Here is an 18052-nt window from a genome sequence, read left to right on the forward strand (position 1 = left end):
CTCTGGTTCATTTTGTCCCTTTGCTTCTGATTTTTTTTGCTTGTCTTTACTTTCTCTTCATTTCGGGGGGGGCGGGGTCACAGAGCTGAGGCTGTCTGTTACGTGACGGAGCGCATGTCAGTCACGATGACTGGCGGCGTCTCCTGGTTCAGCACATGGAGATATGATACGGCTCTAAAGTGGACATTACACCTGACCCTGTGTCTCTTTCTTTTTACCATGTCAACTTTCTGCGCTGGCAGGGCTTCTCAAAATTGAATTTATGGGTATGGAACATTATTATTCATTTTGCTGTGCTTTAATGGTTTGCTAAGATCCTCTCACAATCACACATTACTGTGCCATCTTCTTTCTAAAGCAAACAACTGAGTCTCTCTCAACCTCTGTTTCTTCTGCCCACTAACCTGGTTTGAAGACACCTAACCTCCTTTCTCTGCATGCATTCTTCTTCTGATCTGACCAATTCGGATAAGCAACCTTAGAGAAAGAGATGAATAACCTGGGAAGGGGTGCAATCGTGAGAGAAAGTGCAGAGGTGAATTAAAACAGAGTCTTCACAGTTTTGTTACGGTCACGTTGAGAAAGGCTGACGCCTCTTTGGAGTCAAAGTTTTCGGTCCTTAATAGATCTTAAACTGCTAAATGTCCTTTCCAGAATACATCGTATGTCACACTGTGCTTTGTTTTAAGGAGAACTAAAGCAGGAGCAGTGTGTGAAAAAGCTCATAAAGAACCTGAATTAGGAGCAACAACTTGAAGGAACTGTTTCAGTTTCCTACAATCGCCTGCAGTTAAATGAAGTTCATTCAGATTTAATAATACAGAATTAGAGTGTTCTTAAATTTTACGTGGAAATAGCATAGACCGTATATGAGAGATGGTGGTGAAAAGTGAAGCCTATGTAGAAGTGCATAAAACTGCAGTTTCCCCTTCATCCACTAGGGGCTGCAAAACAGAGCAAATCCCCATAGACTCCCATGTTAAAAAGACCAACTTCACAGCAGGAATAAACATCTTTACAGCCTGGTTCAAAAATCCATTTTAGGTTTAATAGGTCATGTTTAACTTCAGGACGACTGTGGTGAAGTGAATTTTTTTCTAACTCGCCCGTTTAAAAGTAATTTCACCTCGAAGTTCAGCATATTTAGGGGCGTGTCCTTTTGATTGACAGGTACCCAATTTCCCGCTTCAAGTCAGAAGAACGTAGAACAACCGCGGTCTTTAGCCGGTTAACAACGTGACTTAGCTTTAGCCCGCTTACCTCCGTTAGCTGGTTAGCTCCAGTTATCTCCGGGTTAGCTCGGTTAGCTCTTAGCTACAGAAAGCTCGGAGTTCGCTCGATGTCAATCATCCATCATGACGCTCACAGCCCCCCTCTCAGCTCCACCTCTTTGCCCATATTAGTATTTTCCGGGCGAGACGACACGCATGCCCCTGCCAAGATGGTGATGGTAGGAACCGCCCACCGAGCTTCAATTCAGCTCTTCAGAAACCTACGGGTGACGTCACGGAGGCTCCGCCCATCTTTTATATACAGTCTATAGGAAATAGTCATTCCAAGTCGAGGTTTACATGGAAAACACGTTTACTTCAGATCGGCGGGTTGGGAAGGGCTCTGATTGGACAGGGGAAACAAACAAATTCCACTTCCTGTTTCTCGTCTTTTCGGAAGTAACATGGAAAACCACTTAATAAGAACCATTTTCGCTTTGATTCTGATCATAACGGTGAAGCAGCAGCTCGACACGAGCATACTACTTCACTTTTTTCAGCAGCTGAGGAGGAGAAGGGAGATAAAGTACCGGAGGCGGAAGACCATGTGGAATATGTGCGTCATCGGGACGAGGTAACGTGGAGCATGTGCAGAAGGATCAAAATTAACTTAGAGCAGAATCAATGTTTATGACAGAGGAATTAATCAGTTCAGATTTCAAATGCGAATAAACCAGCCACTTGAGATTTAAGGTCATTTTTTATCTCTTTTAAGCAGATTTAACTTTTCAGAATAAAGGAGGAATTAAACCTCATGTAAACACAAGCAGTGTTTTTGGCTTTTATTTGCTGCGTAGCTTCAGTTCATTAGAACACGTTGCCGTTCATTGAAGGTGCCACTGCAGCATTTCATCAGATGGTCTGGACTCAAACTGGGTCATCGTTCTGCTTCATGGCCCAGTTTCAACCAAGCTACAGCTGTCAGACACATTTTCCTCTAGAATACCAAAGTATTGTAGAGGAATGCAAGACGTCGGAGTCAGAATGAGCCCAAATCATCAACCCCCCACCACCGTGCAGGGGAGCCACTGTTGTGCTCATACGTATTCATCCCCGTTCATTAAAGAAAAGGCTGAATTTACAACAGTCACTCAAATAACTGGAGACTTAAAAAAGGAACAATAACTAAACATTTGCAAAAATATCATTTAGGAATATAAGATAATGTTTTTTCATTTAATTGAGTTGAAGAAAGAAAGAAAAAACAAACAAATAAATGTGTCCTGGACAGATGAGAGACTTTTCTGTTGAACAGTGGGACAAAATACCTGCCAACAGGTGCAGAAGTCTGACTGAGAGGAACAGAAAACACCTGACTGGAGCGGAAACATTAAAGGATTGTTCGACTAAATATTACTTTATGACTGATGGAATAAATTATCTTATTTGTTTGCTTTTTTCAAAAAATATTTCTATTGAACCAGAATTAGAAAATAATGTCATGATTTTCATAAAATTATTTATTTATTATTACTTTAGTCAAATTCAGCTTATTTTACAGGCAGCTGTTTTTTTCCTTCTTTAATGAAAGGGGATGAATAAATATGAGCACGACTGTAGCTGAGGTGTTTGTGATGTTTGGTTTCTCCAGACTCCACGTGAAAGACGTTTACATGCACAAAGTTTCTTCCATCGGGTCACACTTCCGCTCGGACCTGAACTGCAGAACAGGAAAGTGTATTTCCAGTGTAAACAAACACAGATGTGTGTGTTTTACAGATTTACGCTCATCCCCAGTTTTTTACACACTGCTTCCACATTTTGGTAAATGGATTAAAAACACCATGTAAGATCTAATGTTTGTCTGAGGTTGCCTGTATCAGTTTTAAGACCTACTAAGGACCAGATCATTTTTTCCACGATGTCCCGATGCAAGCAGAGGGTGGAGCTACTTTTTTACGTGGCTGCACGTGGACATTATGTCAGGACAAAAGCTGTTGTTTAATGTTTACCAATGTTTCGCTCCTCCTCTGGACATACGTGTTGACTTCAGCAGGTTGACGAATAAATCTGGAGTTCTGTAAAGCTTTGCTGTCTGTATTATCATGCCCTTCATTGACTCGGTGTCCGAGTCCTAATGCACGATTGCTTTTGGCCCCGCTGTTCCCGTCGGACTGCCTTCCCTTTCCCCTTGCCTGTTTATATCAGTGACACACACACAATGCGGGGCCAAGGCAGCCCCTATAGAGGCCCTTTGCTGAGACTGTCCCTTCCCTTCAGCGGCGTGTCCAGAGCTTTTTGTGTGATGAGAGAGGAGAAAAGCGGTGAAGATTCTTTAAATACGTCAGATTTCAGTTTGATGAGATTAGAACAAGTTTCTCTGGTTGTGGTTTAGCCTAAAGTCAGCATAAACATCTTCACATTTCTTATTTGAAGGATGTTTAGGACATTGAGAGGTCATTGAAAACCTTGAGGGACTTTAATTTGGGTGAAACAAGCAGATGAAGAGCCTGTATAATCTAGTTTATCTGAAAGGCGAAGCAGCTGGGTCGGTTCCTGGGGATCTGTTTCTCCCTGCACTTTTCTCCTGACTTTACTCCCTTCTCAGCTCCCTCTCTCTTCCTCCGTCTCTGTTTTCCCTTCCTCTCCTCCTCCCTCGCCATTTGGCTTTGTCTGCTTTTATTCCCCCCCCCCCTCCTTCTGTTTGCTGCTCCCTCCGTCATCATGTTGTTCTGACAGAGCGTTACGCCACAGCAGGCCCCACATCCGACCTGCACCCGCTAGATCCACCAGGATTGTGCCGCATTCGCACTGCTTCACCGCAGAAACCTGCTAAAACTTGAGTTTAATGTTGGGAAATATCATTTCTCTCACACATAATACAGCTGTCACAAACAGACACTGATGTTGAAGGAGGAATCAGAATATCAAAGCAACGTGGGCTCGTATGGGTGATCCGGGTTACGCTGCGAAGAAATGACAGAAAAACTAACATGTCGATTATTTTACATGTTTATGGGTGGAAATCCAACTTTGTCACCCTGTGAAAAAATAAAATACTTGTATAAATGTAAAAGAACGAGTTTGTTTTTGTGAAGCAAAGCTGCGCTCCAGTTGCAGGCGTGAACTTTTGGCCGTTTTTACACCTCCGTCTGATTGGATGAGGACGAATTAAACCGAACCAAGACGTCCGTCTGTAGGCAGACCAGTGTTCCCTTGTTTGATCCGAATCAGATCGGTTCTGCATTCACGTGTCCCCCCCCCCCCCCCCCCCCCCCCAAGCAAACGAAGCCGAAGAACTTCCACACGCTACTCTTTAATGCAGACGTGTGAAGTTTAACGTTCAGTTGTTTTGTTAGGTGAACGACGCCGCTTCCAAGATTTCATGTTCCATCTTTTTTATTTTAATCAAAATTCAGTCAATTAAAACTTAAAGGTGGAGTATGTAAGATTTTCAATATTTAAAAAAAAATTTAACTAAAAAATAACTACAATCATAATTAGATGTAGGTTCCAGTCTGTCCATATTTGATGTTATTAAATTACAAGTTTAATTATTATTTCAATTTAATTATTTTAATTTATTATTTTATTAGTTAATTTATTTTGAAAATATTAAAAATCTTACATACTCCACCTTTAAAGGATTGATTTTTTAATAAACGTTTGTACAGTTGTGTTCATATTTATTCATCCCCTTTCATTAAAGAAGGAGAAAAAATCCAGCTGCTTGTAAAATAAGCTGAATTTGACTAAAGTAATAATAAATAAAAAATTTATGAAAATCATGACATTATTTTTCTAATTCTGGTTCAATAGCAATATTTTTCTTAAAAAGCAAACAAATGAGATAATTTATTACATATTCCATCAGTCATAAAGTAATATTTAGTTGAACAATCCTTTAATGTTTCCGCTCCAGTCAGGTGTTTTCTGTTCCTCTCAGTCAGACTTCTGCACCTGTTGACAGGTATTTTGTCCCACTGTTCAACAGAAAAGTGCTCTGATTTGTCCAGGACACATTTGTTTTTGTTGTTTTTTTTTTCTTTCTTCAACTCAATTAAATGAAAAAACAGTGTCTTATATTAATAAATGATATTTTTGCAAATGTTTAGTTATTGTTCCTTTTTTAAGTCTCCAGTTATTTGAGTGACTGTTGTAAATTCAGCCTTTTCTTTAATGAAAGGGGATGAATACTTATGAGCACAGCTGTATCTAAAATATGCGCGGGGGGAAAAAAAGGATTCGGGAGTCCAGAACTGTGGGTCTGATTCTGCAGCTCTCCACAAGCTTCTCTCTCTGTTTGCAAAAAGGCCAAAAACATTATTTATTCAGAGGAAAATCAGAAATAATTAACAACATTTGTGACAGCTGTGTGAAGCTTTATCTCCCTCTCAGGCCACTGTGGTGTAAACACTTTGAATTATGTATTTTTCACTGTTATTATTGTTCCTGATCGACTGGTCTTTTGTTGCGTCCATCCATCCGAGCATGCGGTCAGATCACCTTCAGTGTGGCGTGGCATCCCATCCCCACAGCCGTAAACACATGCAGGGTCGGCAGGTAGAGTGTCAGGATGCAGGCATGACCCACCTGAGACGTAGAAGTGCTCCTCTTTGTTGTGGCAGCTCTGTGAGACTGCAGTGAAGTTAGACGTAACGTTAAAAGTAGAGCAGGAGGAGTGAGAAAAACTGTTTCTGCTGTTACCATCCGTGGAGTGGCGCTCACGCTGTGCGTATGTGTGTGTGTGTGTGTGTGTTTTCTTGTCCTTTGTCTCCAATGCATGAACGTGCGCATGCATTCGTATGTGCGTGTGTTTGCATCCACAGAAGCGGAGGAGCTCTACCAGAGGCGGGTGCTGACGATCACGGGCATCTGTGTGGCGTTGTTAGTGGTTGGCATCGTTTGTGTGGTGGCCTACTGCAAAACCAAGTATGTCTTTGAAGGAGAGATGAATGATTCCTCTTACTGAAAGGCTGTAAACTCCCTCGTTACCCTCCTGTAAAGAAGGAAACGCTGCAGATTACATCCTTATGATGCAGAAAAGCCATTTAGGAACAAAGTTTTATCATTAAACGTCCGACATGAAGAAAAGTTACAACAAATCTCAGGTTTCCAACAAGGTTTCAGAGCGAACGACATCGTTTGCAGGATTTAAATCTGTAACCTGAGAATCACTGGGAAGACTTTGTGCACGTCTTCCATCGCCAGTAAAAAGCAGAGCTGACTGCCTCCACAAGGCTGCGAACATAAAACCCTGTGATAATGAAGCCAGAGATGGTCCAAAACAGAGTTCAGCTGAGATGGTTTTTGTCCCCCGTAGCGGCTGATCGTCTTACATTTAGAGTTAAATAAAAATACGTCCACTTTGCCATCTTCTTTAACCCTCGGTTGCACTAGCGACACATATTTTGGCCTAAATGAACCCCTCTCAGTTCTGCTCCACTTTGTTAGGATGTCTGCTAAACTTGAAAATGAATCGGGAGACGGAGCTTCACGTACGTTCTCTTTATTGCTTAAAAACTTGAACTGCCTTTTTTTTACAACCAAAGCAACATGCCTTCCTCTCGCGACCACACCAACATGATGACATAAAACCTCTGCGCCTTCTGATGACCACCACTAATAAATGGCTCAGTCTGATGGCTTGATCTGAACATTACAGGCGGGAAGAGCCAATCAGAGACATTTTATTTGTCACATGACTCTCAGGAAGCCATAATGAAACCCTTATCAATAGACTGTTTCAAAGGAAACAGTTCAGCTAGTTTGCTCCATAAAACATCCTTTTCTGTCCTTTTTCTGTCTGGAAAACAGACAGGTGGCGTAAAACTTTCTGACAACTTAATTTGCTGATAAATATTGACCTACAGCTGTTGCACCGAGGCGACAACATGCTATCAGTCCTACGTTGCTGTAAGGTGACATTGAAGCAACATGGCTGCATGAAACGCAGCAGTAATGCTTTTTGTTTTCCCATCTGACATTAGAATACATCCAACAGACCGTTAAATTGCACATTTTTTGTCATTTGGCTCATCGAAAAATCCGACTTAATTCATCTGAAATTCTCTTTACTGTTTATTTGTGTGTTAAAAAACATTTGTTTTGACTCCAAACTCCAGTAAAATAGTTCAGAAGACGGTGGACATGTGGACTTTGTCGCCGGTTTGAAGCACAGGAGACGTAACTGCGGACAACGTTGCCGTTATGAAGTTATTTTAGGAAAAGAAAAGAAATGGAACAAAGAAGTAATGAACACTGAGGGCTGCTTTTTCACTTATTATCACTTATTTTTCTCCTTCATCTTCACCCCTGCAGGAAGCAGAGGAAGAAGATGCAGACTCACCTTCACCAGAACCAGAATCAGTGTGTGGAGCAGCCGAACCGCATGCTGGCCAACGGGCCGAACCACCCCGGACCCGGTACCGAGGAGATCCCCATGGCTGATGTAGGTCCAGACAGGAACGAGACTGACTTCCTGCTGAGAAACCAAACACAGCAGGTCACTACGGACTAAATAAAACGCTGCTCTTATTATAAGTAAATGATCATAAATCTTTTCCCTAAACATCTGGAGCCTTTACAGCATCAGCAGCATCTTGTCATCTTTAGTTTTAAAGGAAGGCTCGTCTGTTTCTCAGCAACTACGAGATGCTTCTCTGTATGAAAATTAGCAAAGAAAAAAGCAGTGGTTCAGTTCAGGCAAGTAGCAGAAGTTTGATTATTTTATTTCTAACAAGGTCTTCCCACCTAGTTAACAGTTTTTTATTATTATTTAATTATTAATTAGTTTTTATTTAGTCAGATTTTTCAATAATTATTTGTTTCAAGCAGTCTTTGTATTTATTAAAAACAGGCAGAGGAAGACTCAAACATCAACTATAACATTGTTGTAAAAATTCCCATGTTTCCATATAATAATAATAATAATAATAATAATATTAAAGAAAATGTCATCATTAGAAACTAATTCTTTTGCAGCGTGATGGGTGATGAACAAATGACTAACTGCGCTGACAATTTGTTTAATAATTGTAGAATAAACTTTACCTACAGTTAATAATAAGGCAAAGACAATTTGAAGGAATCTCTGTGCGCAGGGGGCAAACCCTAAAACCAGTTCTGAATGTCCTGATCTTTTCATCCTGGATCATTGTAACCAGACATGATTGTGGAGAAGACATAATAAAACAGTCTCTGGAACATTCCTAAACATCACTGCATTTACAAATCCTAGTTTAAGCGCTAACATGCAAAGACACTGATCAGCAATGCTGATGCCTCCTAACAATATGCCTCCCCGTCCTCTGAGCCCAAGCTCGGCTCTCTCCAATGCAATAAAAAAAAACTTTATTTGTCTGCAAGTGGCAATTTATTGCATTCAGAGTAGACTCCAGGTTTTACAGTATGCAGGAAGTAAAAAAAATAAAGACAAATGAAGAAAAAAAACAGAGTTCAGAAAAGAAAAATAGGATGTTAGTCCAGTAAACAGAATGCAGTAGTGGCAGTATATATTAAAATATATTATAATATAATGTAATATAATATAATATAATGTAACATAATATAATATAATGTAATATAATGTAACAATATATAATATAATATAATATAATATAATATAATATAATATAATCTATTGATGCTGAGCAGCATATGCTGGTTTCACAGTAAAATATCTTTCCATTTAGCAGAACACAGATTCTGCACAGACTACAAAACATTCTGGATCACAATAACTGGGTCCTGAACTGGTCTGTCTGGAGTCCAGAGCTGTCCCCTTCTGAGATGCATTATCAAATAACAAATCAGATCAAAGGGAATCAGAACTGATAAAAACCTAATTTCATCATCAATCAAGACAAAAATCTCTTTCAGAACTATTTTCAGGGATTATAAAAGTGTCTGTTGTCTTTGTGCTATTTTCAGGTAAATATCTAAGTCATATTTAACATTTTACATAACATATCAGCATCACAGAGAAGGGGTTTGTAATCCCTGTCAAAGCCTAGCGCAACTCCTCAAATAAATCCCAGATATATCAGTGCTTTTAATTAAATATAACCGTCCTATAAATAGAATTGTGGTGTCAAAATGTTCAGAATATCTGCGGATATTCATTAATACTAAAGTAAGGACAGAAAAAACAGTGTGTCAGCTTCACCTGAGCAAACTTCGGCTGAGCCACGTCTCATTTGCGGGGCGGACCTTATTTAGCTTCAGGATGGAAATTTAACATTTGTCCTCCAGCAGAGTGTTTTTTCATAATAAAACTATGAAACATGTAAATTTTGCTGACAGGGGCGATCCTGAACTGGATTGCACCCTGGGCGAATGCCCTGCCTCGGCCCCACCTCAAACCCCCAAATACGTGGAATAATATACGAGCTGAACTCATCAAGCTGATTTATTCTATCTATTATTTATGCTTCATTCATTCTCATATATAAGTTGATTTTTATATGAATTATTCATTATTTAATAGTTAAATTAATTTAATAAATTATATTTTCTTTTATTAAATTTTTTTTTTTTTGGGGGGGGGTTTATTCAGATCTTTTTCTTGAATTTATTTTGGTTTTTGTTTTGTTTGTTTTTTTAAATATTTATATTTAACAATTTCACATGGCCTATAAAATTAATAACACAAATGACACTATTGGAATACAACCAAAACTTTATGAATCAGATGTGGATTTTTCTGGAAGTAGTTTCTTTCTTGACTTTGATTTAATTCCTTCAACACGACCTCATTGTGGGAATAAGCGGTAGTTTGGAAAACTGGTCCAATTAATATAAATTTAATTAATTTATTAACTCATTTTGTTGTTTACACTTTGTCCAACTGCTTGTTGGACAAACTTTCTCACATTTGAAGTTAATTAACATTTATGTTTAGTTCCTGTTTATTCTCTACATAATGAAGGCAATAAGATGTTTTTCATGTGGATTTTTTTCAGTACATCTCCAAGAGTGTCCCTACAACAGAGTGTGTGATCAGCCACGGAGCTGAGGGTGCAGGCAACTATGCAGGCAGTCGAATGTCCACCCGCTCCCACCACTCAACCACTGCCTCACATGCTTCCAGGTAGACCAGCTGAAGCCGCATGCATGGATCATGTTGCCTTATAAATGCTGGACGTACTTAAAACATACCGTTTCTGAGACATTTCGCATCACTTTGTGGTAGAAACTTTTCTCAGAATCCAGTTTAACACATCCTGATACTCGTCTTCTGCCCCCTAAAGCATTGTAAAAAGCAGAAGTATACACTGTAATAACTGTCATATCACAGGGTAATAAACTGTGAGTACAGTGGTCCCTCGCCGTATCGTGGTTTATCTTCTGCCGTCCCGTTGTTACGCAGATTTTTTTTTAAATGCACATTTAAGTATATGTAAATCCTATTTAGTAAACGTCAATGCACTGGGGTTTATTTCTGTAAAGACCACGTTGCAGACGAGGGGGAGGGAAGCTGGAATATGTTTTACAGGGTGAGTAATTATTAAGAAATCCATATTATATATTTTTGGGTTTTTAAGAGTGTATGAAGGGTGTGAGGATGTTGAAAATGTTTATTATAGTTTAGAAAAGGTCTATAAACACTCCGAGGAGGGATCATTAGACTTTAACATGCATTTGAATTGTGAAAAATTTTACAGATTTCATTCATCGCAGATTGTTTTCAGAATGTAACCCACCAATAAACGAGGGACCACCGTAGATTCTCGTTACAGAGTCAAAATACGACCTCATATTATAAAAAAAAAAATTTTAATGGCTTTAGCCTTGAGGTGATGGGACAGACAGGAAAATTGTTATTTATATCAAAGTGGTGAAAAACCTTCACATTGAAAAGTCACTACGCGTTAAAAAGGCTTGTCGGTTGCCATGGTAACTGACAGCACAAAGCAGAACCTCTGTGTTTATAGGGGGGGGGGGGGGGGTTGTGAAACGAAGAGTTTCAGGTCACATGATCCCATGAGAGACGCTTCTGGAAAGTCCCATGATTGTCCAATGGCCATGATGGGCCCAGGGGCCCACACCCATTGGGGGGGGCTTGTGGGGCCCACGTAGAGTAAACAGCAGCAGTTTGGACATGAAACAAAATGTATATAGAAGCCAGATACTTACACCACAGTGTCTGGTGCTACTGGTACCACTGGCTGAGAGATGTTAGAAATGTTGTTTCACAGTGAATCATTCACAATTTTTACACAGTAATGGTGCAGAATGGGGCCCCTGGAACACTCTGGGCCCACGGACCCGCACACTTTTAATCCGGCTCTGGTCTCAATATCCGGTTTCTGAAGATTGCAGCCCCCTCAGACCGCCGACACCTACAAACTCTCTGTAATGACCCCAGAAATCATTGATTATTACTCACATCAGGCTGGTTGGGTCACAACTTAAAGTGTCGCTTTAATTTTTCATTTATTTATACTGATAAAAGCAACATTTTTAGTAATTTAATTAATATTCTATTCCATGTTTTTATGACATTTTATGCTCTGTTATTCTGCTGCTTTATCATAGTCTTTATTTTTTATTAATTATTTTAATTTATTGAATATTTTCTGTCTGTTTTATTGAACAGAAAGTTTTTCCTTTCAGTTCAGTTTTTATACTCAGACTTTTTCTCACCGCCGTTTGAGAGAGAAGGAAAAGGTCTGGAAAGTGCTTTTATGACTCGAGTCTGATACAGCAGCTCCTTCATCTGCGAGTATAAATGATTAAAGTTCATGTTTCTTATTGTTTTAAAGCAAACCAGGAAACACTGATAAATCCAGTAAACTGGACCGACGGTCCCGTCGCCTGATGCTTGGATCTTTTATAAACTGTGTGTTTTATGCTTTATGTTGATGCGAGTCGGCTCTGCTGCATCCTTTCACGCTTGTTGTGTTCACACCTGCAGACACGAGGAGCAGACGTGGAGCATGGAGCGAACGGAGAGTGTGAACTCAGACTGCCAGTCAGGTGGGCTCTCCAGCTCTGTGGGAACCAGTAAGTGCAGCAGCCCGGCATGCATGGCGAGGAGGGCCGCCAACTGGGGCTGCACGGACACGTCCGGACCTGGAATGCAGTACGGGGACTCCTACGACTCCCTGAGAGACTCTCCTCACAGCGACAGGTAGTCAACGTGGCATCAGGCTGATAAACTTACCTGCTTTTTGCCTCTCTGGCGGCCCCTTGTGGCACAGAGGGGAATTTGTGTAACTGTGTGTGAAGGAGGACACCTCTCACTATCAGCTGCTGCTGTGGGAAACCACAGCGGTCCTGGACCTCACTGCCCTTCAGGATCATCGTGATAGATAATCAATTGGATTTCATGCTCCTCGACTTTTGCAGTTGACATTTTGTGACAGCTGATGTATTTTATATGAAATTATACGTATTTTATGGCACATTTGCAGAGATTTTTTTTATTCTGTAATTTACTGATCAGGTGGTGGTTCAGGAGTTAACAGAGATGCTTCCTGCCATAAAGGCTGTACTGTGTGTGTGTGTGTGTGTGTGTGTGTGTGTGTGTGTGTGTGTGTGTGTGTGTGTGTGTGTGTGTGTGTGTGTGTGTTTGGAGTTCATGTCATCCTCCAGCTATCAGATCGCTTCTGTATGTTTACCGTGATTCAGACGAGGACTCAGAAATCTGACGTCTATCCTTAAAAGTTATCATGAAAGCCGTATAAATACTTGGAATTCTGAATTTGTAAATTGAAATCCTTCCGCTTGAGCTGAACAGGCGTGCGATGACGTCCCGTTCCCGCTGCCCCGTGCATGTTGGGTCAGATCCAGGCCTGAAGTGTATAGACAGTACAGAAAGCAGACGCGAGCGACTTGCCAAGAAAATGTCGAGTTAATGCTACATGGAGTCAGTTTGCATCAGAGAATCGCTTCCTAAACCTCCTCTGAACCTCTGCGTGCTCATTGACGTGGTCACCGGCTGCACAGCTGAAGCCAAAACGGAATAAAAGTTCTAAATCTGAACTTGTAAATTAGTGTAAAAGAGGAACAAGTTGTGTGGTGGAAAATACTCTGGTCTTGAGAAGTTGTAATACATTTATGAGTCAACTGTCTTCTTACAATGAACATTTTATTATAAACTAATACAAGCACACGCTGGAGCTTGGAGAGAGAACTCTCTCTCCAGATGCTGAAGTAACACCCGATTATAAACCATGCTTAACTCCTCCTAGTTGCTGAGCACACCATATGAAACAATCATTATCTCTTATTTAAGACTAAACTGAACTCACTAAGCATCAATCACTCACTATATTACTTTATTACCTTTAACCTCTAACCTTTAGACAACTGGTCAACCAAGCAGTTGACAAAAACAGATGCCCTGCAGGAAACTCTTCCTGTCTCAGACTTTGTCTGCACATTCCAGACAAGGATCATATGACTTAAAGAAAGCTTTGTGCATAGATACAAAACACAGCAGGATCACAGCAAATCAATGCATATATGTCTAATACTTAATTCAAACCAAACTCATAACAATTTTCCCCAACACTCTCCCTCCTCTTGGTCCTACAGGACCAACAATAAGAAGAGAAATTGTTATCAGAACGCAAAAGTACATACAGAAGACAACATTCTCAAAACATCAGGAGCCTCATGCCTGTCGGGTTTTAAAAGAATCTTTCAGAAATTACAATAGTGAGGAGCCATTCACTTCAGCTTCACACTGATCTTGCTTGAGAGCGAAGGCTGGTCTTCAGGTGTGAGAGTAGACTATCTCACTTACCCACGCAACCACAGGGATTATTCTGCCCTTTGTTGGGTGGTGCGTTATTCTTCTGTAATTTCAGACTGAAGAGCTTCAGGAGGTTCAAGCAATCTGTAGTGCCAAGCAGCTCACTCTGCGACCTTTACCGCTGTCTGGGTCGTCAGGAAAACCTGAAATGGCCTAAACCATCGATGTTGGTTCCAGCGCTGATGTTTAAAGCTTCTTATCAGGACAAAATCTCCCGGCTGAAGTGAATAGAGCTGCGTAGATGCTGATTCATGAAGGGCAGCTTTCACCTGTGTGCAAATGCCTGAAAAGGGTTCTTATGAGGTTAGGACAATATGTTAAAACATTACTTTCACACAGAGCTGTGTCTGAACAGGCAGTCTTGGAAGGAACCATGCCCACTTGGGTGAGGGTCCTGCAAAAAGAATCACAAAAAAGCCCATGTTTCCATGTTACGCATGCGCATGTACATCAGAACCAGAAAAAGTACTTTTGGTCCAAGGAAGACCTGAAAAGAGAGCCAGAAGGAAATTTCCCCGTCTGCAACCTGTGGGAGGAAAACATTCAGGAAAATGGCATCCAGAAAGTCATTCATAAGAGAGCGCCAAAACATGGACTCGTTTTCAGCTAAAGAGTAAGCTCAAGTAACGAGAACTGAGACGGGAGAGCTGCAGCCTCCACCGCGTCACAGTCAGAGCAAACAGCATCAAAAGGAAAATCAAGTCAGGGTCAACTAGAGGTCGGTCAGGGGCCAGGCCTGGGGGGTGCAGAGGATAGTCAGTTTCAGCTAAACAGTCATGGAGTAAAACATGAACAATACAAAGCAACAGTTAGGGCCACTCGTTTATCTGGTAGGTAAGCATTCAAAGTAACCAAATTCATTTAATTACTTATTGCAAAGTTCCTATCAGGTCGTCTCATCTTAACCAACAACCAGAAAAAATCCTCTAGTACTGCATAGCAGAACATGTGTCAAACTGGACTCCCAGCAGTCTGACCAACACTTATCCATGCTGGAAATTTCCTTTCTGATTTACTGCTCGTGTTGTTTATGTCATGTCTGCTAAATGACAGAAGCAGAACCACACTGAAGAATCTCTGCATATATTAAATAAAGCTCATTCAGAACTGTTGATTTAATCAGTAATGTAGTCTAGTTAATCTCATGGTTTACTCTGATTTGTCTCTCTTAGACTCCAACAGACCCATTCAGGAGCAACACACACAAAACTGAGATCATAATAAGACTGGCTTTCTATTCCAAATATATTGTAAACATAAGCATAAGCATAAAGCAACAAGATGTAAACCCATCTTTAACAGCTGGACTTCAGGTACTGAACAGCCAGAGACCTTCAGGTCATAATAAAGCTGTTTGTTTTCTATCTACATTTGAACTTAAGCAGCATTTAGAAACAAACTTCTAATACTGATGGTAAAGCTGTTTTCATCTACAACAATACGACGCACACATGTACGTGCACACTCACAGCAGCATTTCTTCCTTAATGATTTTAATGCAAACGTGTGTAACAGAAAAGGCCAAGGCTAACGGTTTAGCATAGTTAGCTTAACTTTGGAAGTATCAATACTGTTCAAATAATCTGCCTCATATTCATGTTAATTTTGAGGACATACAGGGCTTAAATGACTTGTTTGTTTACTTATTAAGCGTGTTAACTAAGAGACTGGTCTGTTTACTGGCAGCCATCGCAAGAGTTGGTTCTACTCTTTAAACAAAAATCATCTGATGTGTATTTTAACCGCTGAGCATGTCTGCTTTAATTCAAAATAATGAATTCTGATTAGGGATAAAACACCAGCTGTCAGCAAATAAAACACGGAGATTGTTGTACCTGTGTTGCATTCGCTGAAGTCAGGAAATTACAAAACTACCTTCTTATTTAATGTCATATAGCGGCTTATTTTTTTTTCTTTTGACATCTATTCTGTCTCAAACATTAAAAACTTAGTATACATCACACTTTTTTTTTTTTTTTTTTTTTTTTTTTTTTTTATAAGGCACAGCGTGCCAGAAGTTGACTAGTCTGTATGAACTGTTCAGCTTCCCTGCAGCAGAGCAGAGATGTCTGTGTCATTGTTCACTTGCAGAAGTCTGCAGGAGTGCAAAATTTTATGCATGCTCATAAATGTGGTATAAAGCTAAGCAGAAACAGTGAGTAAATGTTTGGTTGTAGGGCCTCATTCCTTGGCCTGGTCTTGTGGATAATCATTCAGCTCGTATCACTCGATCTGCTCAGGAGTCAGACGCGCCACAGCCACCATGCTCTCCTCCAATCAGCATACAATCAGAAATTCATGCCAGGAAGTGCCCGACACATGTTCATCAAAACTTCCTGGTAGATAAATCAGATTCATATGTGTAATTAATTAAGAGTAACATGTAAAGGATCAGAAAGTAGGCAAAAGTTCAAGGAAGGAGATCCAGGTTTTCCACAGAGAACTGAGTGAACCGAACAGTCTTTCTGACAGAATCAGGGTGCAGCTTATTCCAGAAAACATCATCTGATTCTGTAGTCGGGGTGGGATTTGTGCTGCCTGCCGGCCACATTCGTTAGTCTTTTACTTCCAGAAAATTCCACAACTGAAACACAGTCTGAGGACAAGGAGGATCCATCACCTCCAGAGGTCAAAGGTGAAAATCCAGCTCACATGTCCACCATAGGAGCCATATCCACACTGTTCACAGTCACAACCAACAGGGCTCTGCCAGACCCTCTGGTTCTGGGATCTCCAGGCCATCAGCAGCGGCCGGGTCCATGCAGCCACATCTGCATATCAGGTTCTGCTCCAGGACTCAGAGCTGACACAGAAGGGAGGTGGAATGATGCTTTAGGTTGTAGGGACCGTTTCTGCTCCAGTCTCCTGACTGACCACGCGTGACACCCAGAACTCTACGGTGACCCGGATCAAGAACTCACTCTCCCCCAGCCCCTCCTCTGAATCCCCTCAGGCAGGATAGACATTTGAGGTCCCTGTGGACCAAGCTGCATGCTGACAAGGGTTTAGAAGGGAAAGCTGCAATGTGTCCAACACCATACAGCAGACGAGCTTTTGAGACTGAACCATTTGGTCATGTGGTGTATTTTCTTCTCCAGTAAGGGGAAAATAAAGATCATAGCCTCATAATTATAATAGTTTTCTTCTGAATCCTGTGGCAAACATATTATGTGGACCATGTTCTGTGCTGTGAACATCATGTAACTTGAACATTACATTGTAATTGTGTGTGTGAGACTATATTATCAGTGGATTCATAACTCAGTTCTCTCCTGGGAAAGCTGAACATGATCTTGCTAAGAAGATACACTTGTTCTGAGAACTTCTCTTCTTGTCGTTAGCTCACATTTAGCTAAAGTGAACTTATTGCAAGGGAAATTTACTCTAGCACGTTGGTTCACCATTCCTATTTTAAGGTCAAGAATTTTCTCTTTTTCCTAACATTATGCTTAGTTTCAGCATCCTTTAGCTGCATTATTTATTTCCAGTTTATCTAAATTTATTTAGACATGCTAGGCATAAATTTATAATAGCAGTAGTAAAGGAATAAAAATCACCTTATGAATGTCTGAAAGGGAACAGACAGAAACCTAAGCTTATTGCCTACACAATGTATAGTAATTTAACAGAATAAGTTCCAAATACTATAAATCACATCTCTCACATTTCTGATTTTTCATTCTTAATATGTTGTTGCTCTTTAAAATGTTCTCAGGTGATAATAAAGAACTGCTTTTCCTTAGGAAAAGGGTTTCCACATTCATACAGGGAGTGGCTTTTATGCTCTTATAAAAGCTTTAGGAAGAAAAGCACAAGCAGCTATTTTACACAGGATTTATATGTTTGTTTCTGCCTAACATGCTATGACATCATCTCCTTCAGTGAGCAGAAGGCATTTAATGAACACACTCTTTTCCTCACTTCCTTCTCTCATACTTTTTTTGTTGTTTGTTTTTTTTTCTTTTTTTTTTTTTTTTTTTTTCTTACTGCAGTAAATTAGATTTTACACAAACAATTCACTTCAACAGTTGGATGAATGCATGTGAATGGGTCGTGCCCCCACGTTTGTCTACCCCCA

General features: G+C 40.4%; 1 protein-coding gene across 1 annotated transcript in view; it reads left to right on the top strand.

The window, feature by feature from the left end:
* Positions 1–18052, top strand: part of nrg2b (neuregulin 2b) — a gene marked incomplete at both ends in the record, with an annotated part of 93928 nt that overhangs the window by 68203 nt on the left and 7673 nt on the right. Inside the window, 5 exons of the mRNA XM_079250243.1 lie at positions 243–266; positions 6041–6143; positions 7533–7662; positions 10175–10302; positions 12130–12345. Coding sequence (XP_079106369.1) covers positions 243–266; positions 6041–6143; positions 7533–7662; positions 10175–10302; positions 12130–12345 — 601 coding nt within the window. The remainder of the gene's footprint in view (positions 1–242; positions 267–6040; positions 6144–7532; positions 7663–10174; positions 10303–12129; positions 12346–18052) is intronic.

The sequence above is a fragment of the Telmatherina bonti genome, assembly GCF_933228915.1.
Source record: "Telmatherina bonti genome assembly, chromosome: 12".
Classification (NCBI taxonomy): domain Eukaryota; kingdom Metazoa; phylum Chordata; class Actinopteri; order Atheriniformes; family Telmatherinidae; genus Telmatherina; species Telmatherina bonti.